General features: G+C 46.8%; 1 protein-coding gene across 1 annotated transcript; it reads left to right on the top strand.

Annotated features, from left to right (window-relative positions):
• The first annotated feature begins 559 nt into the window (after positions 1-559).
• On the top strand, positions 560-25,661 carry CSF1 (colony stimulating factor 1). Its single transcript, XM_063140510.1, has 9 exons — positions 560-595; positions 5,216-5,344; positions 12,333-12,395; positions 14,655-14,822; positions 15,435-15,600; positions 17,404-18,536; positions 20,373-20,434; positions 21,824-21,879; positions 23,536-25,661. The coding sequence occupies exons 2-8, from the start codon at positions 5,222-5,224 to the stop codon at positions 21,876-21,878; spliced, it is 1,770 nt and encodes a 589-aa protein (XP_062996580.1). The 5' UTR covers positions 560-595; positions 5,216-5,221; the 3' UTR covers position 21,879; positions 23,536-25,661.
• Positions 25,662-25,756: the final 95 nt, after the last annotated feature.

The raw sequence follows: 25,756 nt of genomic DNA, 5'->3' as shown, positions 1-25,756 counted from the left end.
GTCTGTTTTAAAATAGTAGAAGCTGCCTTTGGCGCTGTCCCCGAAACTCCTCCAGCTTCGGGATGGTCCGGGAGTTGCCTTGGGAGGAGCAAGGAGGCTGCCAGGTGTAGCCACGCGCCCGCTGATGAAGGCCGTCATAGAAGGAAGCGCGAGATAGGCCATCTTCGCGCTTCTCGCCGTCCCGAAGCATCGGGTTGCAGATAGTGACAAAACCGGGGAGGGGACTAAAGCCGAGCGCACCGAGATTGAGAGAGAAAGCTGCAAGTGGAGGAAGAACTGCAAGGAGGGATCGTGCAAGAACTGGCGCCGGGCCAAGCTATTTCCCGTAAACCACATGCTCGGAAGGGGCTGCTTATAAGGCCGCGAGGCAGCCAGCAAGCCAGCAGTGAGGGAGGCGGTCTGGCCCGGGCTCGGCGCGAAGTGGAAGTTCTAACCCCGCTCGCCGGCCGCCTGCAAGCAGGATTAAGTGCGCGAGGAAGAGGCACGCCTGCCTGCCCGTCCGCCGCTGCCCCTCCTCCTCCTCCTCCTCCTCGCAAACCTGGATTTAGAGCCCAAGGAATTGGCGGACCTCAGAGTAGGCGTGTTCCCGGCCAAGGTAAGAGCCCCTTGGGGTACAACATCCCTGGGGCGTCTGGACGGCTGCTTTCCCGGTTAAGCCGATAGAATGGTGGAGCAGCAGCTTATTTTGTTTAGCCGGGGCTAAAGTCGTCTTCTAGGCGACAGACGTAACCCCCACCATGGCTTTGGTGGGTCTTGTTGTGAGTGAGGTCTGTATGCAACTGCAGCCACGGAACCTGCTTTCCCCCCACCCCACCCCCCAGCGTCGCCCCCCAGCCCGGCGTGTTTACTCGGCACTTTTACACTAACTTTGCGAGGACTTGTTTCCGCGGAAGCGTGTACAGGACCGCCGCTTTTCGTGTGAACCTTAGACCTAAGCGCTGGATGACAGGTCGGACGGCGCTGGCACTCGTCCGTGGGCCACCGGCTGGGTCCCGGCTTCGCTGGCGGGCATTGCTCTCTGGGCCCCCGCTGCCTTTCCGCCTAGAGGCCAGGGGTTCGGCGTGTCCTCTGCCCGCCTGCCGCCGGCATTCTTATTCCCCTTATCCCTTTTCCTCCCGCCGTTCACGCCCTCTTCTGTCATTCTGCGCAGACGCTGCCAGCTGGTCTGACTCTGCAGCGCAATCCTATGCACGTTTACTCACGAGTAAGGCCCACTGGGTTCAACGAGATTTACTCCCACGTAAGCGTGCATAGAACCGAAGCCCTAAGTAGTCAGGCACTTCTGGTTGTTTGGTTATGCAGTAAACCAAACTTTATATGAATGTCATCAAGCGTGCTGCCAACTGGGACTGTATAGCATTAATAGTGTAAATATTGGCTCTCCTAGAAAAGAGACAGCCACGGCCTCATGTTGGATTAAGTTTTTCTCCTTATTGGTCACAGCATGCAAGCTTTGGAGCTACACAGAGCTCTCCCTTTTCTACGTCTTAGTAAAACAGCTTTGATAACAATATGGAACTATTTCACTATCTGGGTTTAAAGTCTTGAACAGTTCTATTGTTTCTGCATAGTTTTGGTGAACTTTCAATGCACCTATAATTTGAAGCAAACCTGTGCCTTTAAAGCATATGCAGAGTTCTTTCCCTTGCTCCTTTTTAATGACAATGCATCCCTATATGGCTGTAACGTTTTAAGAGGGTGGGACTCATAGAAAGGCATGGGTCACTTCCCACATCTTGAATGAAATACTACTGGCTTTCCGTCTCTGCTCCAGATCTCAAAAAATGCAAAAATCCCTTCCCTTCCTTGCAGGCTGTTAAGCGGAACAAGATAAGTATTAAGAAGTTTTAAAGACTAAACACTATAGAAATTAACAATACTTGAAACTGTGCACACATTTCTCTATAAAAGAGAGCCCCAAGCACGTTGTAATTGGGGAGCACTTTAATTAGGCAAGATGAAGTAAATGAAGCATGACCTGAACTCTCTTTCACCTTCTAGATTTTCTCTTTTCTTTTTGCCTTTTCACCTTCACTTTGGTTCTTTGCTGTGCGCAGTGAGTGTTGGATGGAAGGCTATGGGCATTTGGGGGAATTTCCGAGCATCACAGGTAATGCCTTTTGCTGATGGTAGCTGTGGCGCAGAAAATGAAGTCCCATATGAGCTGGGGGGAAATGTCTTGTCTTGGAATTGCAGAATGGAAAATGCCAAAGAAAATGAGTGCAAACATGCAAGGGCATGAACCCAGAGTGTAGGAACAGCAGAGGATTTATTTATTTACTTGTTACATTTCTATACCACCCAATAGCTGAAGCTCTTGATTAAGTGGGTGGGCTAAATGAAGAGCACAAGAGAAGAATAGGGTAAGAGCTGGAAGGTGCAGTTAGAGTGGCTTGAGTTTTCATAAACGTTTCCAGAGTTTTCATAGATGTTTCCAGAACATGAAAATGATGCAAGATACAAAAAACAAAGGGAGCCATGTTAGCCATAAGAAATTCGAAAATCCATATAGTGTAATACCTTTATTAGCCCAACTCAAAGATCGTAACAAATGTGCAAGGTTTTGAGATCTCCAGAGCTCTTCAGGCAAGATGATCCAAAAAGCAAGTTGGGGGTGGGGATAAGGGGGCAGGAGTCTGACTAAATGTTGTAGTCAGGATGTCTACATGGCTAGAATCTTAGGATGGTGAGGGACAATCTTCCTCATTTGGGCTCTGGGAAGTGATGTGATAGTTTCAGGTTTTGGCCCTGAAACTATCACACTGACTGTCAAAGCCCAGTTGGAATGTCTCCAACCCCTCCTCCTCTATATTGACTTAAGAGTCTGATCATGCAGACAACCTAAGCGGCATCTAGTCAGCCTCCTCCCACACCCAAATCCCATCCCACCCACCAATCTGCTTTTGGGAATATCCTGGTGATGAAGAGCTCTGGAGATCTCAAAAGCTTGCACTTTTGAGTTGGGCTAATAAAGGCGTTATGTTGTATGAATTCTTAACTTGATGGTTTGTAGAGTGATGGAAGGCAATTGCAGATATACTGCCAGTCAAATGCTTATTTTTTTACTGATCAAACAACTGGTTTTAGCCTGTGACAGATAAAATATCTTCTTCTATGAAGATCCTTCTTACATTATTCCGAAGAATTATTTAGGGATAATGTATATTTCTCAGAATGGTACTCTAACAAATTTAAAGCTCTGTCCATGACCTTCCTATCTCTTAGTCTCCTGGTGAACCTCTCGGGGCAGGAATTCCAGAGACGGTTGTGGCTGTCTCCAGTCACCACCCACTTCGCCTCAAATAGCAGGGTAGCTCCGAGCAGGGAGGCCGGTTTCAACATCCAGGCTCGTTCATGTGGGAGAAGGCAGTCCATGCTTTGGGTTAGCAGGCTACTGGGAGTATCCAGAGTGTAACTTTTCAAGGGAACTCCCGGAGAGGAGTGTTCAGTGTCAGGTTCCTACAGTAGGGGTTTCTATGAACTAGTGGCAAAATCTAAATTATCCAGCTAATTTTCTCATCTCCTGCCATGACCACTGTTGGCTGTCCCAGGGGAAGATTTTAGAGAGCACGTATGATGTATGTAAAACTGCCTCGAGGAACATTGTTGGCTTCTTGAACTTGGGGGCTTTTCCTAGGATCTCCCAGTTGGCTGCCCTAGAGTTTTGCCCTCTTTGCCTGAAACAATTCCACATCCTGCTAAGGGGGCACCCTTGGTGGTGTCCCATGGCGGTGACTTCCAGAAGTTAATGCTTTGTGGAAAGAACAAAAGATAAATCCCCATTCTTCGCTCCTGCACTCTGGATTTTGATGAAATAGCAGAATGGCAAAAGCTGGGCAGGTGGAGGGGGGTGGAAATTCCAGGTTGGAGTGATGGATGAGTCTCTCTGTTCTGGTGGGGTCTGACCAATCTGCTTAGGAAAAGGAAACGGATGGAGTAGAAGAGAGGCATGGGGAAAGTACAGAGATTGTGACTACGATGAAATTTGAAGAGACTGGAGTAAGAGAAGGATGAGGAGAGAATGGGTTATAAAATCCCTTAATTTGAACACTTTATGTAGAAGCAAAAGCTGTTTTAGTTTCTGCTCTGCCCAGGGAGGAGGTGGGAAGGAGCGTTATCCAGACTGGCAAAGGCATCTTCATCCAAACGTCTAAGCCAGCTGAGTGCTATGAATTGGGAAATTCCCAGCTTGGCTACTCAGCTGACCTCTCCTTTTCCTAACAAGAACATAGAAGGGGGGGGAGGAATGGGAAAGGAATGTTTGCAAGTAATTTTTAACTCTTTAGACCCTGCAGAAAAGGTTCCTTGTATTTTGATGCTGCTTTTATGTGCAGCATTCAGTTGGGAAATCTGACACCTCCCCACCAGCGCTGCTGTGCTTTGTCATGCTTGCCTTTCTGTGCTGGTGTAGTTGGTGCAGACTCCATAAATAGGTACCGAGGCACCAATATTTCTTCAGGTCATGGATGGCAGAGGGAGGCTCCGCAGTTATTGCAGGAGATGTGCCCAATATTGTATTTGATATAGTCTGTTCCTGGAAGAAACTGGAGTGAAGGTACAGTGGGAAAGCACACCAGAAGGGAACATTGGCCTAGTACTTTAAATGGCAGTCGGGAACATCTAGCCTTCCAGAAGTTTTTGGACTGCAACTCCCATCAGGCCTAGCTGCCATAGCCCATAATGGTGACGGATGATGGGAATTGCAGTTCAGCAACATCTGGAGGGCTACACGTTCCCCATCCCCGATTTAAAAGGCCAGCTTTTTCCTGACCTTGAGCATTAGTCATTTCTATTAAATCTCTATCCGAAAGAAGCCCATTGTTCCTAACCATGACCACTATCAGAAATCTCTTATAGTAAGTTTTTGTTGCTGACTATTTGGGGAGGGAAGGGAGGGGTTTCTCCTGCACTTGTGGCTTGGAAGGATGCTGTGTGGTAAGCCACCACAGGGGAGAAAGGAATGGGCAGTCTTGTAAAAGAGTTAAGTAAATCCTACAATGTTATGTTTTATCTAAAAATAAGTCAATACCGGCGAGCTAGGCATAAATGGGTTTGGGATGTGGTTTTTAAAGTAGAATGTGGATCTATTTTAATGAGCAGAAATGGAATGAGATCTAGAAGGCTGTAGAAGATACTCCTATCTAAAGGGGTGCACAGGAGGACTGGCTTCTTCCATATTGAATTAATCCTTTCTCCTTTCATGCCTATTGTACAGAAAAACATGATCTCCCCCGTCCTGTTGCTCCTGCTCCTCCTTGCAGCCTGCTATACCCATGAGGCTGAGCAGACCACCGGCTGCCACAGGCTCATCACTGACCAGCACCTGAGAAACCTGACGGATATGGTGAGTTCCTACGCAGTGAGTTCCTACGCAGGTAGTCCAGCAGGAGAGGATGTTGGGAAGAATGGGCCAGCAGCTGAAATGCCTGCCTGGGCCTTAGGCTAGGCAAAGGCAGTGCCTGTCCATTGTAGCCAGGCTGAGCAGTGCCACCTTTCTGAAAGGAGAACGGCACTGGTGCCTGGTCTTTGAGATCATCTGATGCTCTTGGTTCCCCCAGTATTTGCTTCAGCGCAAACCTGTCCTTCTGCATGTGGCGCTGGGCAGTAGGGATGCCAGGCCAGAAGGGAAGCCTTCCCAGTGAGGCAAAAGCAGTAGTAATACTTTGCACCTCTACTGCGCTTCCAAATGCTTAGCATGCTCGGTGTACTCCTTACTGCAACAAATGTGCTAAGCATTTGGAGGTTCAGTATTTATTCCATGTTGCCAGTGGGGTGCTGAGTGACAGCTGCTTAGCTGAGCCTATAGCAGAGGAGAGACTTGATTTGGGGCCTTCTTGATGAATAGCTCAGTCTCTCTAACTGCAGCACCAGAGAAATGGATATGCCTACCAGGAGGAGAACCGAGGGGCATTGTGCCAAATTGTGGGGTGGAGTAAAGGGGTATGTGGCACCCTAAAGCCCCAGCCACTAGAAGCCTGCCTTTCCTTTCCTTCTGTGTGTGTGTGGGGGGGACAGTCCTGTCACTTTGCCAGGCATTGCTCATGCACCTCTCTGCTGGCAGAGTGCAAAGTTGCAAAATACGCACAGTTGTAGTGGCAGCTGCAGGCAGCTCTGGGCTCCTCTGGTGTGTTGCAAGCAGAGTTCGTGCTGTTTGGTCCTCCCATTTCAACTGGTCAGATCAAAAGGAAGCTTGGGGGTGCCTGCAGTCCCGAGGCTTATAGCAATGGTTTGCCTCTTCCTTCAAATGCCGTTCCTGCCCTAAGGGCATGAGTAAGACCGAAATTAAGGAAAGGAAAAGAGGGGGGAAATTTGAGAGGAAGACGGATGAGAAGTTTTAACTAGGAGACGTAGAGCCAATATTGTAAAGAAAATACACTAACACAGTTGGAGTAGGCTACTTAAATTGAGGCTCAGGTACAGTGATTCCTCAAGTTGAAGAGCCCGTCCCATCTTCCCCTGCTAAAGACTGAGTCCATCAAAAGGATCCTGTGGTGATGCTGCTCCCTAGATGCTTAGGAGGCTGATATGCTTAATTTCCAATCACGAAGTGCAAAGTTAATATAGCCTGATAAAATAAAGGGGAGAGCAGAGCAGGTCACAGTGATCTGAAACCATGACACTTTGGGAATAGATTCTTCTGGAATTTGGCTTGTCCCTGGGCCCTGTCTAGTTCACTAATTAACTTCTGGGAGGTCTCTGCAAGAGTTGTCCTCATGATTAACTGGCAAAGACCCTGACTCTGATCTCACCTACAAAGAATACTGTATGCTTTAATAGAATTATTTCTCACTTGGTCTTGAGAGTGGGAAAGCATCTGCCACAATAAAGGGCAGAAGTTAATTAGTTAACAGGAGTCAAGTAGCCAAGAGAAAAGCGGGAATGTATAATGTCTGGGAGTAATGTGGGGGTATGTGGGATCAATAGCTCAGATACGTGGCTAGTTCAGGCCCTCTGAATAGTTAACAGTTACCACCCAAAATATAAGGGAAGTCTGATGGGATGAGTAGTTGAGGGAAGGGCCGTGGCTCAGTGTGGGAGAACACCTGCTTTACATACAGAAGGTCCCAGGTTTGATCCCCAGTAGTTCTAGATAGGGCTGGAAGAGTTCTCACCTGAAACTCTGGAGAGCTGCTGCCAGTCAGTGTCAACAGTATTGGGCTAGATGGACCAAGGCAGCTTCCTGTGTTCCTTTGAATAGAACTTCCTGGCAGTGATCTCTGGCTTATCACCCACCAGCAAAGTGATGCTCACATAAATCTAGCTGTGTGGCTTTTGGTCTGTCTCATAAGTGCTATCACTGTTGAGAGGGAATTGCAGATGCTGGAATCAAAGCTTAAGGCCCTTGTGTACATGTAGGCTGTTTAGTCCATATGATTGGTGCCTACTCTACTTTCTAGCTGTGCATAATGGTTGATTCCATCCATAGCCAAAATGTGTGCTCTGTCTTGCAGTGAGGCACCAGAGGGAGGCACTGATATAACTGCAGCATCCCTATGGAGTCCAGGGGCTTTTCAGAGGCTCCTAGAAGTAGTTGGACCCAGGCTTCTCACCTCTCTGTACTGGTGTCAGTTCTGGCTTCATGCTCGCTTAGACATTGGATCCTCAGTTGGTAGTTTTAGTTATAAGGCCCCAATCCAGAACTAGAAAAAGAATTGCTGATGGATTTGGCTACTGAAGCAAGCAGAGCACTACTCGCATGTAAATAGTAGGTTGCCGTTACCTACTACTTTACAACAATGAAGAAGTGCACAGCCAGTTAAACCCCTAGCAGATGATGTGGTTTTTAGGGGTGCCACAACTCAAGTGCCACCTGCCATGCCGGAAGCATTGCTTTTGTGAGTTGCTATCCTGGCCAGGTTCTTGAGCATAAACAGTGAACTCCATAATCCACTGTGCAGGGTCTCCGGGGCATATTTGTGGATGTGGGGATATTCTTGTTCTCTTTCCCCCTTCCACATAGGGACAAAAGCTATAATATAAAAATGTTATATTAAGGTCCTTCCCCTGTCATTTTGGAGTCTTTCTCACCAGCCACCATCACTTGAACTGAGCTGAAAATATACTGAATCAAAGAAGGCTAGGTGCTGCTTTGATGAGCACATTTGGTTTTTTGGTTTTTTGTTTTTTAAAGCACATTAATGCACTTCATAATGTTGAACAGACTTGTCTGTTGTCTTAAAACCTTTTTAAAATATATATATACATATTGAAAATTACAAAATTAAATGCAGAGTTAAAATTGGATCTAGGAGATGCTACACTTGCATGGTAACTGCGTTATAAGAAATGTTCCAATAGTCCTTATCTACCAGGGGTAATTTTAGAGATATGAAGGGCTGGGGAAAACCCAGGAAACTTCAAACCCATTCCCCCCCCCCCAGGGATTTTGGGGAAATATGGTGTGTGTGTGTGTCATTTTTCCAGTTCTCCCTGCCCCCGTTTTCCTGTTTCCCCCAAATCACTGTCCCTGTCTTTTGTCTTTGGGGGATTCCTTGTTAAAATGCTCTTGAGAGTTGTTAGTGCTGTCATCTTCCAAGGCTCCATTCTCTCACCAGGAAAGCTCACTCCTGACTGGCTGGGTGCAGCCTGATTAGTATACATCTTGGTAGGTAAATAGTGCTAAGGTACCATGCAGAGCATAGCCTGCTATTTCACAGTTTTGTTGCCAAGGTATATTGAAGGGCTATGGTGTAGTTATAGGATGTTCTTTGGGTTAAGGAAATTACCCTCTTCTGGGCATTTTCACACCATGGAGGCCAGAGCTATTGGGTATAGCAGGCCTTTAATACTGGGGAGCTGGAGTTCAAAGTGATCCGTGCTGCAATATTAAGGGTGTTACAAGCATGTTTTCATCTCCAAAATGTTAGAAGTTACATTGTAAAGCCATCGCATTCTGTAAATTACAATGTAGAAATAAGAACTTAATTTGTACTATCTCATGTTTGAGAATGATAAGGCATCATCCAACTTGTTCCAAATAAACTTGCCTTTTTACACAATCGTCTCTTGGCCAAATATAGTGAGTCATTTTTAGCAAATGCTAACATTTCTCAAACATTACACATCCACTTCTCAACAGAGCTCCTGTTATTAGACTAAAACTTGATAATAATTAACTTTGCAGCAGCTGCAACTATATTTTAGCATATAATAAATATATTTTACTAGAAGCCAAACCTTTGATAATTCCCAATTAAAAATATTATGGAGCAATTCTCTCTCTCTCTCTCTCTCTCTCTCTCTCTCTCTCTCTCTCTCTCTCTCTCTCTCTCTCATACACACACACACACACACACACACACACGTGCACACTGTGCAGCCCCTGACCACTTGGAGCATGACCCTAGGTGGGGGAGGGGGGAGTTCCTTACCACTCATATATACAAAACATGAATGACTCAATTCCTGAATAATGGGACATTCTTAAAAAATGCAGGAAATTACTTTTAAATTTATGGTATGATTAATAATAAACTTGCAGCTGTGTTATTGCAAGGCTTGTCCTACTTACCTTCTTTTACTTACAGAGGGGCATTGATTTGCTCAGATGTTAAAAGCTGGCTGTTGCTTGTCGAAGTGCAGAGTCTTATCTGGAGCGTTGATGGGTTTGTTTTTTTACAACTCAGGTTTTGCAAAGCTACCCTTACTCCTGATGTGCTTTGCTTATCTTAATGGGCAATAGCTTTAGTTATGGACCCAGAATGAAGCCGTATTTTGTAGCCCTCTAGATGAATTGGGAATAGGGGAAATAGTCGTTTAGATTCAAAAGTGCTAGGAAATGTGTGGTCTGACTCACAAAGTAGTGGAAGATTGTACTGCTGCCGCCCCTTTAAGTGTCTTCCCGTGGAAGCCAGGCTGCAAATCAAAGCGTTGTGCCACTTGCCAAGAATTAGATTGTTTAGTTGGTTGTTGCTCAGCTGGCACAGGAGCTATTCTTTTTAGTTCTGTAGAGTTCCAAATCTTGTGTTCACTTGGCCAGATGGAAACTAGTTCTTGTTAGAACAGGTAAAACCAAAACAGAAAGTGAGGGTCTTCTGCTGCCTCTAGCCATCAGGATTTTGAATCTAAACTTTGCCCTCCATGCATTCCATTTGCTTCTGCTGCTGTGTGCTAGCGGCTGCTCTGTCCCGATAAAGAGGCAATTGTTTGTTTCCAATTGGACATGCCTTCTTGGCAGTTCCATCTCTTGCCGGCCTGCTTTGGAGACTGAAACATTCCCAGATTCCTGCTCTGCCAGTGCTATACCCAAATCCCTAGTAAACCTGTTGTTCAGAACTGCTGAGTCAGTGCTTGACTTGGAAGACAGAAGGTGGTGAATTCTGACCTCTGCCACCCCCCAGTAAGAAGGGGTGTCTGGCTCCTGTGTGCTTCAGTGAGGGCTGGCAATGCTCAGAGCTGGCTCCATGACTGCAGGATGGTAATACCTGTTCACAACATGTCTTGCTGCAGTAGCTCTGTTTCTCTGATATTTTGCTTTGAGGTGTGTGTGTATGTGTGTATGTCAGAGAGAGAGAGAGAGAATATGAGAGATTAAGAACAATTGGTGGTGCATCTGCTGCATCTTAGAACGCCAGGCAGTTGAGGCAGTGAATTTCCGGATAGAAATGTAATTGGCTAGTAGTCCAGAACTGAACCTCTGAATCTTATGGATTGCCAGTTCTGCAATAGTGTGTGTGTGTGTGTTTGCTGGAAAGGAAAAAAGTCAGAAGAAATAGTGGGAAAACATAGGAAGGTTACAAATAGAAGACAAAGTCATCTGTAGCACTGTAAAATTTCATGAATGAGGCAAGGCAATGGCTTGATAAAAGCCTCATCTGGAAGCGCCCATTGCAACAAGAATTCTATGTGCACCAGTAATGTAGTGGTAAATTTTGAAGTGCAGTTTCTCATCATGACAGTCCCCCTAGCCAAGTTCCCAAGGAGCAGCCAAAAATGCAGGCTACTGCCTTGATCCATTTCTACAAACCAATTCTAGAAGTTTTCATCCCTACCAGGAGCAGGCCTTTGTACAGCTAAGGGGTCTTAATTGCCCATTCAAGACCAGGTGGACCACAAAATACTTCGCATTACAACAGGGATAGCTCAGAGCTATAAATTGTTGCTGAGAAAATTCCTTTCCCTCCCAGCTACTGTGGGGATTGCAGCTAAGCTCAGAGGGAGCAGGGAATTCTGAGGTGGGAGGTCTCAGATGACCTCTGTGTCCCTGCCCTGGCTCCATTTCAACCACTGATGTGTGTGCAAGCAATGGTGTCCTGAACCTTGATATGGAGTTCCATCACACCAGCAATTTATCATACTCTCGCCGTGCCTGGTATGTGTTTTTGCAGCGCAGTACTCACATGATGTCATCCCTGTCCTGCACTCATCTCGCCTCTTCCCCTTCCTTTTCCATCTTATTTTGGAGCGGGGAAAGTCTGTTTTTCCTGCCATGCGCAATAAAGCCGCTCCTCCGTCCCATGCATTGCTGTCCTTGCACTATATTGGACCATCCCATTTTTTGTTGGGGCGTGTGCGTCGAAGGGCGGTCTCACTGACAAAGGAGGAGGGCAGGGTGGTTCTCTCAACTGTGAAGGGGAAGGGAAAGAGGACACCTGAACAACCCACAAAGAACGTGAGGCCGCCACCCATTCCTGGGACTCTGTCCCATTCAGCGCTATGGTTCTTACTCCTGAGTAGGCATGTCTAGGTTTCCTGACCAGAACAATGTCATCTTCCTGTTGCCATGCTAACATTGACTACAAATTTCTCCAAAAACTAATTCTAATACTTTCTCTTTGTTTAATACGATCTTAGGGGAAAGCATATTGTGTTGTTTTACCTTAATTGTGCAGTTTCAGGCTGCTGTACTATTGTATTTGCACATAAATAAAAATATATAAATATTTATATAATTAACTGCAGGGGGAAGGAGAATGTAGGGGATGGGGCGGGGCGGGGCAGGGCGGGAGATTTCGCCAGCACAGTAGTGATACAGATAAAAAGATACATGAGCTGAAATAGTGCAACAATGCACAGACGTGAAAGTGTCCAATGCTAGAGGGGGAAACCACACACTCAAAGCACGGGGGTGGGGGGGTGGGAAGTAGGTGTGATAGAGCTCATGGTGTCACTACTCTTCTTGTCTGTCCTTAATCTCTTGACTTCTTCGGAGCAGAAGGTTGAGGACTGTTCGGTCCATGGAAGTAAACGGCAGGGTTTTCCGCTACACCTTCAGACCCCTCCACCCCTGGAATATTCCCTGTAGTATGGATTCCAATAGCAGGAATTCCTTGATAAAGGAAACTTGTCCATTAGGGTCCATCTGTCTTGACTCTTGTGCCTTTTCTTTACAGCGTGACAGCCAGATGATGACCACCTGCAAGCAACTTGTTCTCTATGTGGACAAGAATGAGCTGGTGAGATGGGAATGTGGGGCAAACCTCTGCATTGGCATTGCCACCAATAGCAGCCTAGCATTTAGTTTTTAGAGCAGTGCTTTTGAACAGGAGACATTTTCCATTGTGGGAGTTCTCAGATAGGAACATAAAAAGAGCCATGCTGGATCATACCAAGGTTTATCTAATCCAGCATTCTGTTGACACAGTGGCCAACCAGCTCCCAGTGGGGAACCCACAAGTAGGACATGAGGGCAATAGCAGCCTCCTGATTGTGTTTTCCAGCAACACCGCCTCTGATACTGGAGTTAGCATGTGGCCATTGAGACTAGTAGCCATTGATAACCTTATCCTTCATGAATTTATCTGATCCCCTCTTATGGGCATCTAAATTGATGGTCAGTTGGTAACTTGGGAATGTGGAGCAAACCTCTTTGTTGTAACAGATGTAAGGTTTAGTCTCTGACTCATGCGCTCCCCCTCTCTTCCTCTGGCACAACTGTGAAGTGATTGGAAACTGTCACTTCTGCTTCCAAACTAAAGTACCTAGTCTGTTTAGTTCAAGCTATTGTTTGTTGAAACAAGCCAGGATCAAACTGGGGCTTATGATCTTGGCTTATGCATTAACAATAATATAAACTAACCAGTATCCCCCCCCCAATTTCAGGCATAATGGGGAACTCGGTCTTGGTTTGGAATGAAAGTGGGTGCTTCCAATCTTCTCCTTGTGGCCATGCCAGATGAGGAGAAGGAAACCTGAGGCTCATGCATGTAACACTAAGCCATAGCTTACTGTTGTTCCTGAACCAGATCATTGACTTGTCTGAGGAACTGCTGCATGTCTATTGCAAAACTCAAGTGCATTGCAGAAGATTCTGGGGAATAAACTTAGTATAGGGAGGCTCAATTCATCTGGAGCACTCACTAAGCCTGTGGGGGCTGCACTTGCTTCCCTGCTTCAACTGAGAGTATGGATCTTGGAACTGTTGTAGTTCACAAGCTGAATATGAGCCAACAGTGCGATATGGCTGTAAGAAAGGCAAATGCTATTTTGGGCTGCATTAATAGAAGTATAGCTTCCAAATCGCGTGAGGTACTGGTTCCTCTCTATTCGGCCCTGGTTAGGCCTCATCTAGAGTATTGCATCCAGTTCTGGGCTCCACAATTTAAGAAGGATGCAGACAAGCTGGAGCGTGTTCAGAGGAGGGCAACCAGGATGATCAGGGGTCTGGAAACAAAGCCCTATGAAGGGAGACTGAAAGAACTGGGCATGTTTAGCCTGGAGAAGAGAAGATTGAGGGGAGACATGATAGCACTCTTCAAGTACTTAAAAGGTTGTCACACAGAGGAGGGCCAGGATCTCTTCTCAATCCTCCCAGAGTGCAGGACACGGAATAACGGGCTCAAGTTACAGAAAGTCAGATTCCGGCTGAACATCAGGAAAAACTTCCTGACTGCTAGAGCAGTACAACAATGGAACCAGTTACCTAGGGAGGTAGTGGGCTCTCCCACACTGGAGGCATTCAAGAGGCAGCTGGACAACCATCTGTCAAGTATGCTTTAGGGTGGATTCCTGCATTGATCATGGGGTTGGACTCGATGGCCTTTTAGGCCCTTTCCAACTCTACTATTCTATGATTCTATGACTTAAACGCATCCTGCAGCTTCATTATTATTATTATTATTTATTTATTTATATAGCACTATCAATATACATGGTGCTGTACAGAGTAAAACAGTAAATAGCGAGACCATGCCGCATAGGCTTATATTCTAATAAAGCTTCATCCCAAAGCTTCTGAAAATGCCAATATTCTCTGGAACACAGTTCAAAAGCTACTGATCCAAAGGACTTGAGAACTTAGCACTGCACAGATGAGACTGTGATTGGATTTGGCAGGCTTGGTCTTCCTGCTGAATCCTGACTCCCTACGAGATGTTGTACAAGTTCACATGGTCACTCAGTTTGCCATTTGGACAATAGAGCAGCCTTCTGTCTTGAACAGATACTGGAGCATTTCCCTTATTGGCTTCAGTTTTGGGGGAGCCCTTGGTCAAGATGCCCTTGAGGTGGGGGAAGGCATCCTCAGTGTTGTTGCTACCCATTCACTTGTCCTGTCCCTTTGGATCCAGGTCATACTGTCCCACATTGGGAGAGGACATGTCAAGCAGAGGTTGCCATTCCTTGCTTGTAGAGAGCAGAGAGAGAGAATGAGAATGGTAATGCCCAACAATACCTGAGTATTTCCGTGATTGACACTTGTCTCTATTGATTTCTAGGGCAATACCGAATGCTTTCTCAAAGCAGCATATGCTCCACTAAAAACAATCATTCATGCAATTAAATTCAAGAGGAACTCTCCAAACTCCAAGAAACTAGAAGATGTGAAAGATCTACACTTGAAACTTGCAACCTGCTTCAATTCCTATGATGATGATGAGAGCAAGGTAATTCTTACAGAGTGACCTCTCAGTTCTTACAAATGTGAACAAGTGTAGTACGGATGTCTGTCACTGGGAAATCCAGTCCTTTATGGGCCAGACAGATTTTCATGGTCTCCACAACTCAGCTTGCCTTAGCAAGCCGAACCAGGGGTTTGTTCCCCAAATCCAGGTTAGCAACAGTAGTCTGTTAAAGTCAGGTGTGATCTTAGTCATGTCTTTAGCCTTGATGTGTGATTTTTTAAAAAAGATGGAGGCAGACTGTGTGTGTGTGTGGGGGGGGGTGTTAACCCTTTGCCCTGCTGTGGTTACAGGCTGCATCAGCACCGCCACCTCATGCTGGTTCTCTATACTACTCTGTAGCCTTTTAAACTCCCTATCTGTGCCAAGTGCTGCATCTGGGTTTTCCAATCCAGCATTGAGGAGCCAGAGAACGGCCCTGGTTCATGGAGATGTAGAAACCTGCTTTGGTAGGCAGAGCACCCTTACTGAATCACAGTGATTACCTCTTGCTGTATATGCTGCCCACAAATGTTTTTGAAGGGTAGGAAGTCTTGATAGATACAAGAAGTGGCTCACTGGTAATATTTACTTTTCCCCCTTGTTTGTTTCTCAAAGCGTTGCGTCAAGAGTGTCTATCTGACTGCAGAGGAGGTGCTGAATTGGGTGCACAATTATTTTAGAGAAGCCCAGGAATTCCTCTCCAAAGGAAAGTTCATCCAGGACTGCAGCAGCGTCTTTCAGAATTGTTTAGATTCTCAGGAAAAGGAGACCCCCTCTCCAGGTAAATGTCCAGAGATTTCTGGGATATGCATCTCCAGGCCACTGCTGGGGCAGCATTTGGGGGACATGTGTGTAAGCTAGATGAAGCATCCCAGGTGTTCTGTAGCTTCTATATGTGCACGTTTATGTTTGCGTGTAGTAGGCATCTGTGCATGTCCACTTTTGTGTGTGTGTATTTATTATGGACTACTGAAGTGCAAGGATAGAACTCAGCAGACATCTGGAAAATGGAAATGTCCTTTGCCTGATTTGAAGCAAGGGCAAAACTGCCCATGCTTGTGTCAAACAATTAAATGAAGCCCTGAGCATTGCCCTGCAGATTGAAGTGTGGCTTTTTACTATAGAATCTGCTGAGGGCTTTCCCCTCAAATCTGCATTGATCAGCTTTAATCTTTCTCTTTTTGCCCTCTCTCCAATAAGAGGAGCTTATTTGAAGCTTCATAGAACAGTGGAGTTGGAAGGGGCCTATAAAGCCATTGAGTCCAACCCCCTGCTGAATGCAGGAATCCACCTTAAAGTATCCCTGACAGATGGCTCTTGAATGCCTTTACTGTGGGAGAGCCCACGACCTCCCTAGACAACATGTAGTTCTAACACTGAAGTTCTCTGTTCGTGCAAAGTACCCCCACAATCTCTTCCAAGCTTTAAAGTAGTCGTGTTGTCCACTTGTGATCAGACACAGAAGTGCTGAGTCAATCCCTTAGGTGGGATAATAATACCACATGCAGAAATGGAATATTCTTATTGTGGTCACAGCAGAGGTTTGCAGTACATACCTGTGGCTCTCAAAACATTTTGGTGTGTGTGTGTGCTGGGCTCCAGAGATAGGGATAAGGTGAGTAGACATAGCATTTTAGCACAGAAATATGTAGTGTCCTTGTCTGGATGGGGTGTGTGTGTGTGTGTATACACACACACACACACTTACTTAAATTCAGCTTCCGAGTTCCATATACTTCTCTGAAATGTTGCGGTCTCCATCAAACAGTAGTGGAAATTTCCTTATTTGCCAATATTCATGCCTGAGCGAACTGAGTCATTCAGGCTGGGCTGCTGTCCACCTTTAAAGTAAAGGATGATTGGCGACCTTGGGGAATTCACTTCCTAGCTCGGCTTCCTTGAGCATCCCACGGCACAGTGAAGCCTCCGTTCCTCTGAGTGGTGCTCTGTAGTGTCAATATGGAGAACACAGTCACTGTCCGACTGTAGCAGCTGTCCAAGTCCGTCGTCTGTGTTCTGTGGCAGTCTTGTGTTCTGTCTGTGCATGCACATCACCTGTGAGCCTGGGCAGGAGTGCCAAGCAGGATCGACATGTTTCCTCCTCTGATCCATGCATGACCAATTGCTTCTGGTGGGGACCTGTGCCTCACCTGCCGTTCTGCTAAATGTAGAAACTGGCATTACCCTTGCTTTGTCTGCTAACCTGCTGAATCCTGATCCAATACGATGTCTCCAGTGTCGGTGCTCTCTTACCAATATTAAGCTGCATGAGCTCTCCTTAAGGGATGCTTCCCCTAGCTACTCTTGCTGCGTCCCACTCCATCCATCCATCCATCCATTCATTCATTTATCCATCCATTCTCTGGACCTTTCTGGACCCTGCTACTTTCTGCCTTGCTCCCTCTGTTCCAGTTTTCACTTTTGGCTTGGCTTGTTGCTTTTGGCCTTGTTCTGCCCAGGCTGAGGCCTGGTCTTGGCATGGAGGGAAGGGACCGCTCTGAGCCTGAAGCATCCTTCCTGTTCTCCTTGCACCAGAAGAGGCTGGTTATTCTATGGCCCTTCTCTCTTTCTCTGGATCTTTCAGGTGTGGTGACTGACCGGGATTGCGAGTGTCCAGCCACAAGCCCCATCTATGGGGGAGGCTCGGCTTCTGTTCTTCCGGCCTCTGAGCCCTTCTCTTCCATGGCAGACCAGCTGGACAGCAAGGAGACAGCTGCCAGCACTCTCCAGCTACCTGGCACCACACAGATGCAAAGCGGGTCAGAGGGTAGTACCAGGCCCAGGGTGCTTAGGAGCACCCATGTGAACCGAGGAACTGCAGAGAGCATGGATTTCAGGGCTGACACTGATGCTGTTACGTCCCCGTCACCAGAAGAACTGGCATTGTCATCTGTATCACAGGGACCTGACTCTCTGCCTATGAACACTGCACCCCTCCTGGATCCAGCCATTATCCTGCACCCCACGCTCAAAAATGTTCCTCCCTCCCCTTCTAGCCAGCAACACTTTGAATCTGTGGACACCAAGTCTCTTCCCCCTGGTTCTGGAGCTGGCGGCAGCCAGACGTGGCCCAATGAATTACCTTCTCCGCGTTCCCCTCTCTCTGGTGGAGCCAAACCCTCCCTTGGTGAGCAGTGGCTTTGGACAAGAGAAACCGATGGGGCCATGATTCCAAGGCCTGCATCTGATTGGGACAGAACTGTTACCAGCAGTATGCCCCGCCGAGCTCGGCCATCTTTTGCCAGTGTGGAGCCAGTGGACGGCTCAGGGGTGCCCTCCAGTGGCAACTGGGTAACACTCCCACCCCGTGACGCAGAACTCTTCCCCGTCCTTGGCTCTGAGGATCCAGTCTCTGCAGCACAGCATCCTCCTAGATTGGCAGTCACCACAGAGAGTTCAGCGTCTACTCCTGTGGGTAGCTACCCCCAGGGGGAGCAGTGGAGCAGAGGCAGAGCCCCAGGAGTGCAGGAAAGCACCCAGCTCCGAGAGAGGCGAGCGGAACGAGAAGAGGGCCTGGCCGAGGGCAGGGAGCCAGAGGACAGCGTGCCGGGGCCCAGCTTTGATCAGAGTTTCCTTCCTCCGAACACAGACAAGCACTTCAAGAAGTCAGGACCCAGAGATACCCAAGGGATGACTGTGACTTATGTGACGGTGCCCAGTGTCCTGGGAATCCTGCTGGCGGTGGGAGGCCTGCTGTTCTACTTACATAGATCCAGGGTAAGGTCCAGTCCTGGCTTAACGAATTGTCGTCTCTCATAGTCTTCATTTCTCCCACCTCCACCAGTATCTTTTGGCCAGCTGGGTTGCATAAGAGTTAAAAATAGATAAATGGGGAAGCCAAAACCCTCCCTGTGTATCCTCATAGGCTGTGCTAAAAGTATCCTCTGCTGCTCATCTGCTATACTGTTTGTCATTCTAAACGACCTTGCATCTACCTTTGTCTTCACCGGAAGGTAGCAAGGAACCAGCCAGCTAGGTTTTAAGGGACATCTCCTCACTTGGTGCATGTTCTGTAGTGTTGTTCTGCCTCAGATTGCCTGGGGCACCTTAAACTCCAAGATGCTCTACGTCCACAAGATAGAGCCATTCCTTATGGGGGAAACTACTCTCTGGTAACACATCCCAAAGTTTGGAAGAGTTCTTAGCAGTAAGAGCATTGGGTTTGGAGTCAATGCCAACTGTCCTGCTGGGTGATGTTGAGCAGAAGAGCCATCCTTCCTTTGATAGGTAGTGCTGTGCTACAGTACTACCTACAGTAATGTGAGACAATTCCATGCACCTCTTATTACTTATTACTGATGGTGTCACCTCTTCATACTCTGGATAGGATTTAACTGTTCTCTTCAGCATCCTTGATTCCTTTCCACTATAGAAGATACCCTGTGTGGGAAGGGAGAAGAAATTGGGAGTGTCCTATCACCAGACAGCAGATTTCAGATGTCAAGAAAAGGCAGCAAACTGTTAGATAGTAATTGGATTCAATCCAGACTTAGTCACACCTAAGTCATCAAAGAAGTTTAAGTTAGTCGTTACATTTTTTTTACTTCCAGGGAGGAGGAGGAGGAGGGGTGTATGTAGGATTTTCTGCCTCAGGTACTAAAATAACTTGGTTGGCCTTGGGTACTGTGCAGCTGGGGTGGGGGCATCACTTGTTGCTCTTGCCTTAGGCAGCAAATGTCTTGGTCCAGCCCTGATCTCCTGTTATGTGGAAGTGACTTGCAGTCTGCATTCAAGGGAGTGGATCCTGATGCTACTTGCAGAAGAGGGGATATGGATCATTTACCTTTGTTTTGTTCCCACATACTAAAAAAATAAAATAAAATTGGATGCTTCCAGTGAACAGCTTTTCCTATACCACTATCAGCATCTTGCAATTAATGCTGTATTTTTTAACCCTATTGATAAACAGTGAGATCCCTTTTCCCATACAATAATAAGAAAAGGAATGAAGTGGTGGTGGTTTTATTTATTTATTTATTTATTTTATTGCATTTATATACCACCCCATAGCTGAAGCTCTCTGGCGGTTTACAAATAGTAGGAAGTATGATTGAGTGCTGGACAGTAAATACAGAGCAGCCTTCCACAAGTTTGGGACTGCAACTTCCAGCATGGCTGACTGGGGATGTTGGGAGTTGTAGTTCGATATGTCTGGACGGTACCAGATTGGGGATGGGTGGCATAGAGCTTCTAAAGAAAAACTAATTTCAAATGGCAGCTCATTCAAAATTGGCTGGGCAGAAGCTGGTGGCACACCTTGAGCAGACATCACAGATGCAGCCCCATAGGTTTCCATGCCACTACCCTACACCTTCCATACACCAAGAAAATGCATCAGTTGGGCTTGTTGGGGGCTGAAATGACTTTGTACCAGCACTTGAACCATAATGAGAGTGCTTTTGGGGGCTCTATTTGGCTGGTCCAGTCATTGCACTGAGACAACCTGGGACAACCACAGCATCTGGAAAGCCCCAGAGAAATCTTCACATTTTCAGCCATTCAAACTATACTGGCAGTGAAATACCACTCAAATGTTTCTTTTTTTTCACACAGATCCTAGCAAGGAGGCGACAGCAGAGGAATGAGAGCAATGATGAAAGAGTAGAAGAAGGAAGGTGAGAAGCTAGAAGGTTGGGTGACTCAGCTATAAAACAGGGGCTTCTCTTATTGGCCATTGTTTGAGAACAATGTGTGGCGAAGAGTGGTAAGCGGCAGTTACTGCAGCCGAAACTCTCCCCACAGCCTGAGTTCAATCCCAGCGGAAGCTGGTTCTCAGGCAGCCGGCTCAGGTCGACTCAGCCTTCCATCCTTCTGAGGTCGCTAAAATGAGTACCCAGCTAGCTCAGGGAAAGGTAACTGACTGAGGAAGGCAAACCACCCTGCTACAAAGTCTGCCAAGGAAACGTCAGCGAAAGCAGGCGTCCCTCTAGGAGTCAGTAATGACTCAAGTGCTAGCACGAGAGGTTCCTTTTCTTGAGAACAGGGTTGGGGAGCAAGTGGCCCTCCACATGTTGGACTACATTTCCCATCAGCCCCAACTAGGGTACTCAATAGTAAGGGATGATGAGTGATAATCAGTCACAGTCCAGCATCATCTGGAGTTCCACATGTTCCCCAACCCTGTTTTAGATAGTGAACTCCTGATGTGGAGGTGTCCCCTCAGTCCTCAGGGCTACAACGCAGGCCAGCCTCTCATGTCTCAATAATAATAATAATAATAATAATTTCTTACCCGCCTCTCCATTCTGATTGAGGCGGGGAACAACAGCAAATATAAAATACATAACCCTTAGCCTGTCCCACTCACAATGCAGTTCTTGGCTCCATTGCTTTGAGATTGGACATGACTGCTGCTGTTGGGAAGCTAAAGCGCTGCCAGGTTTGAAGAACCTGGCCAAGTACTTTCCAGGGTGGGAGAGGGAGGGCTTCCCCTGACCAGCCCCTCCCTGCCACCCAGCCCAGCCCAGCCCTGTTCTGTTCTTCTTTCTTTGAACCTAGCTGCTGCTGCTCCTGCTGTGCTCCTGCCAAGAGAAAGTGTCATGCCGGCCAGTTGAAGGTCACTGTTTTAAATTTAGGCATTTTTCTTTGCTCGGTTTGATCAGCAAATGGAGTGAACACAAATGCTTTAATTTAAAATGATGTGCCGCAGGGCTGAAGCCTCGATTGGCCGCTGCAGTGTTTTCCCTTGGCAGCAGTATGGCAGGAGGAGCCATCATTGCACCACATGTTAGGGGGTCCCTTGAGATCCCTCCTGGACCACAGGGCCCCAGACATGTGCCCTGTGGCCCAGCAGTACGATAGGAGAAACCATTGCTGCACTGCCTGTTAAGGGAGATTTGTGGGCCCTCCTGGACCTTGGGATCCTCGACCCGTGCCCCATGGTCCAGCCCAAGCGGTGCCAGTGTTAGAGAAGTGAAGATGCTAGATGTTGTCCAGTGCTGCATCATACTCCCCATCCTTGACCTTAACGCTAGACTTCTGTTCCTTTTATATTTCTTTACTAGGCCGCTAAATGGAAGGGAGGAACATGTAGAGTTGCAGATCCAGGAGGAACTATGAGGTAAGATGGTTCTACTTGATCGGAAGAGTGGGTGTATTTGGACGCTTGTGCCTCCCATCTTGTGGCAGAAGTGCTGCAAGGGGAAAATAAGAAGTGACGGTGCACAAGTGTGCATGCACTCAGTCTGGATGGACATGGAATGTTGTTTCTTAGAAGCCACAGTCCTCTGAATACCAGGCACTGGGGATCTAGATGGGAGGGCCATTGCCTTCCTGCCCAGCATGTGGGTTTCGTAGATGCAGCTCGATGATTACTATTGGAAACAGGATTTGAGGTTCAATGGACCTCAGCAGGGCAATCATGGTTTTGCGTGTGGCCTCAGCAGTCGGTTATTGTCCTTAACAAACAGTGGAATGCCGCTGGGCACATGCAACCTGCTACCTCCTTTCTAGGTAGGGACATGTTTCCTGCAATTGTAAGTAGGTGCTGTGGAATGTGGCTTTGTCCTTGAGGGCAGCAGCAGATAGAGATCAAATTTGCATTGCATTCCTAGTCTGGGGTGGAGAGGGGGAACCACTGCAAAAACAAAAAAAAACCTACCACTTTCTTACAAGACCTTGCTTTTTGTGAAGTCAGAGGTCACCCTTCTGCAGTGGAGGCTGGTGGCTCCAATGTCAGTGGGGTGGTGAATCCACTCCGGGTTTCAGTCAGAACTCTAAAGAAGCTATCAAAGTTGCAAAACTGAAAGCTGGAGCAGATTCACTGCCCCAGTGACATCAGAGTCACTACCCTCCACTGCTGTTGTGTAAAACAAATGTGAGAGCAGAGATTGAACCTCCTGCATATGTTTGAGCCAAAGCTAGGCAGTCCTTAAAATCCACCCTGCTTCTGAAGGTCAACCCTCTCCAGCCCAAAATTGCACCTCCAACTTGGGGAAGATACAGGTTCCCCACATCTCTCCTACCTCTGTAGGGGCAATGGTCCAAAAAGAAATAAATCCTATCAGTTGGCCCTCATTTCAATGAAGAGATGAACCACTGTCTGGCAATGATTTGTTCATTGCTGAATGGACTTCCAAAACCCAGTTGGGCCTAAGACAGCTATCATTTTCTCTGTGGCTGGATGGTATAATAATAATAATAATAATAATAATAATAATAATAATAATAATAATAAAAAATTTATTTATTACCCACCTCTTCCTCTGGATCAGCGGGGAACAACAGTAAATAAGATATAATATATAAAATTAGTTAAAAGAGCGTATAAAACCAATACAATAGGTTTAAAATTCATCTGGGTAGGCCTGCCGGAAGAGACTAGTTTAGTGTAGTTGTTAAATGCATACCTTGCTCTATAGCTTTCAGGTGTCTGGTCAAAACTTGGCTTTTTCAAATATGCCTTTTGATAGTCTGTCTCTGTTTCCTTAACTGTAGTGCTACTGTTTATATTTCTCTTGTCTGCAGATAAAAAAATAATAATGCTGCTGTTGCTACTTTTTGTATATTGCATGTATTTTCTCCGTTTGGTTTGCAAGCCTCTTTGAGTTTATCGCTAAAGAAGAAAGGTATGAAAAATTTAAGAACATGGCTTGGCAGAGTGGCTTGAAGTGGCTTAAAATAAAATACCTGTGCCCTGCATCTCCAAGTCACCCACTCATCCTTTTGGTTAAACACTGCTTTATGATGACGGTTGGTGTCTTCTTCTTTTCCCCAGCTTCACCCTTCCCTCTGAGATGAGAAACTGCCTAGGGCGTGGACAGTGAGTTCCTCTTTTAAAGTATGGCCTTCTTGCTACTATTGGGAGAAGTTAATGCAGACTGGACTCTGGGAATTGAAGCATTTGCAGTATTTTCCCATGAAGAATGCTTTCTCTTCCCCACCTTTTTTAATGATGGAAAGGGATACAACAGGAAATGGACACTATTTATTTCTGGCACTGAAGGTTGGCTTTCACAGTTATGCAAGCTGCCCTGTTTCTGCCAGTCAACGGATGCTGAAGCTTGAGGAGCAGGAAGGAAGCTGTCTGGAAACTGGACTTCAAAACCCCTCTTCTGAGAGCGTGGGGAGGGTTTCTACTAGGAACCACTGTGTCTACTGCTTCCTGGAATGGAAAGGGTGACCTCTCCTCCAGAGAGTCCCTTTCGGAGGCAGAGCCTGCAGTTTGAACAGCCGCGTCTCTGGGCAAGAATGAAAACTGTTCAGCCAACACTTCCAGAGCTCCTGGCTCCTTCCTTGAACTGTAGAAGATATTAGGATCTCAGCCCCTCTATATTTTCCTTGCCATACTCACTAGTGATATGGATCACAGCAACCTGTGGTTGCTCAAGGGAGAACAGGCACTTTGTCCCTCTGTTAACCCCCTTTTTAAAGTGTAAGTGTGTGTGTGTGTGTGTGTGTGTGTGTGTGTGTGTGTGTGTGTGTGTGTGATGTAGCTGAGATCAAGAGATCTATCTCCCTGCAAAACTTCCTCCACCGTTGACCCTTAACTCCCTACATAGCCGAATGCATGACTAGGAGAAAGTTCATATTGGTTATCCCAGTGCCCTTCTGTGTTTGTTCACTCCCAGCATCCATCTTTTAACCCCAACATATAATAAAACGGGACCCACTTTTATTCTTAATGTCTTACTAGAATTTGGGGTCACCTAATAAAATTGTTTTTAACTGTAGGACAGATTTTTAAAAGTACTTCTTCATACAGTGCAACTTGGGAAATGCGCTGTCTCAAGAAGTAGCGACGGCCAGTAGTTTGGGTGGCTTTAAAATGGGGATAGGCAAATACGTGGAGGCGGATATGTCTATCAGTAGCTATATTGAACCCCCAGATTCAGGGGCAAATGTGCCTTCTAATCCCAGTTGCTGGGGTAGTGTCAAAGGAGGAGGGAGCACCATCATGTTCCTGTCCTGCTTGTGGGCTTCTTTGGCAGCCCTTAAGCTGGCATCTTTAGACACAGGAGCCAGTAGAGGCGGCTTTGCCCAGGAGGGCCATAATTCTTCCCTTCCCTGTGCTCCTCCTCCCACATTGCAGTAGAGAGCTGATCTGCAGAAGGCAAACGGGGAAGTTGCCATCGTCCAGTTCTGAAGTGAAGCAAAGCTATTGTACTATGAATGGCTACGTGTTTTTCTGCCATGTTCAAAGAACATTCCAGCCCCCCATCTAGAAACTCAGTTGTGGGGAGTGTGTATGTGGGGGGGGAGCTGTCCCGATGGGCAGGCTTGCCATCATGTGCCTCATCTCAAACCCTCCCTTTTACTTCTGTCTTTGACCTTTTGCCCTCTCCTGATCATAGGAAGCCCTGTGAGGATGACCCTGAGCTGGCCTCAGGATGACAATGGTGCCTTTACCATTTGCGCTTGAATGTACCAGATTAAGTTGTGATAATTTGTTGGACTGGAGGGAAGTGTGGGCGCAACTCGCCAGGCCCTGCGGGAAGCTGTTCACTAACTAGTGCCACGTATGTTGCTTTATTGATGGGAGCATGTTTGCAAAGGCTTTTGATTTCTCTTCAATGTGCCAGTGAACCATACTCTGCTTTATAGTGCGGCTGCAACGTCTTAAACAACTGGGGTGTGTGGTCCTCTGTGTAGGATTCACATTCTGGTGTTCCTAGCTAATCCAATAACCCCTGCAGAACTTGTCAATGTTCACCTTACCTTGTGTTGAAAGAAGGAGCTATTGGCTCTCAGTGAAACACCATCTGCTACCTTTTTTTCCTCCCTCCCCAGTTTAGCTGCTATAATTCATGGAGAGCTTGCCCACACCACAAGAGGCTGGCAAGCACCCCCTGTTCTTAGCAGCAGGGATTGTGGAGGTTTAGAAGTCTAGTTGTCAGTAGTTTGTACAGGTCAATGAGCCATTTGTACAGGTCAATGAGCCATAATGCAGGATTAGCTCCTGACTTGGACCGAATGAAGACCAGTCTTGTTGTATCTAG

This window comes from Elgaria multicarinata, chromosome 1 (genome assembly GCF_023053635.1).
Source record: "Elgaria multicarinata webbii isolate HBS135686 ecotype San Diego chromosome 1, rElgMul1.1.pri, whole genome shotgun sequence".
In the NCBI taxonomy this organism is placed as follows: Eukaryota; Metazoa; Chordata; class Lepidosauria; order Squamata; family Anguidae; genus Elgaria; species Elgaria multicarinata.
This window is presented reverse-complemented; position numbering and strand designations above follow the sequence as displayed.

Bases quoted from the DNA above. Each gene is read 5' to 3' on its own strand.
- CSF1 (XM_063140510.1), top strand. From the start codon at position 5,222: ATGATCTCCCCCGTCCTGTTGCTCCTGCTCCTCCTTGCAGCCTGCTAT. The intron at 5,345-12,332 runs GTGAGTTCCTAC...TTTTCTTTACAG, and splicing joins TGAGAAACCTGACGGATATG to CGTGACAGCCAGATGATGAC. The intron at 15,601-17,403 runs GTAAATGTCCAG...TGGATCTTTCAG, and splicing joins AAAGGAGACCCCCTCTCCAG to GTGTGGTGACTGACCGGGAT.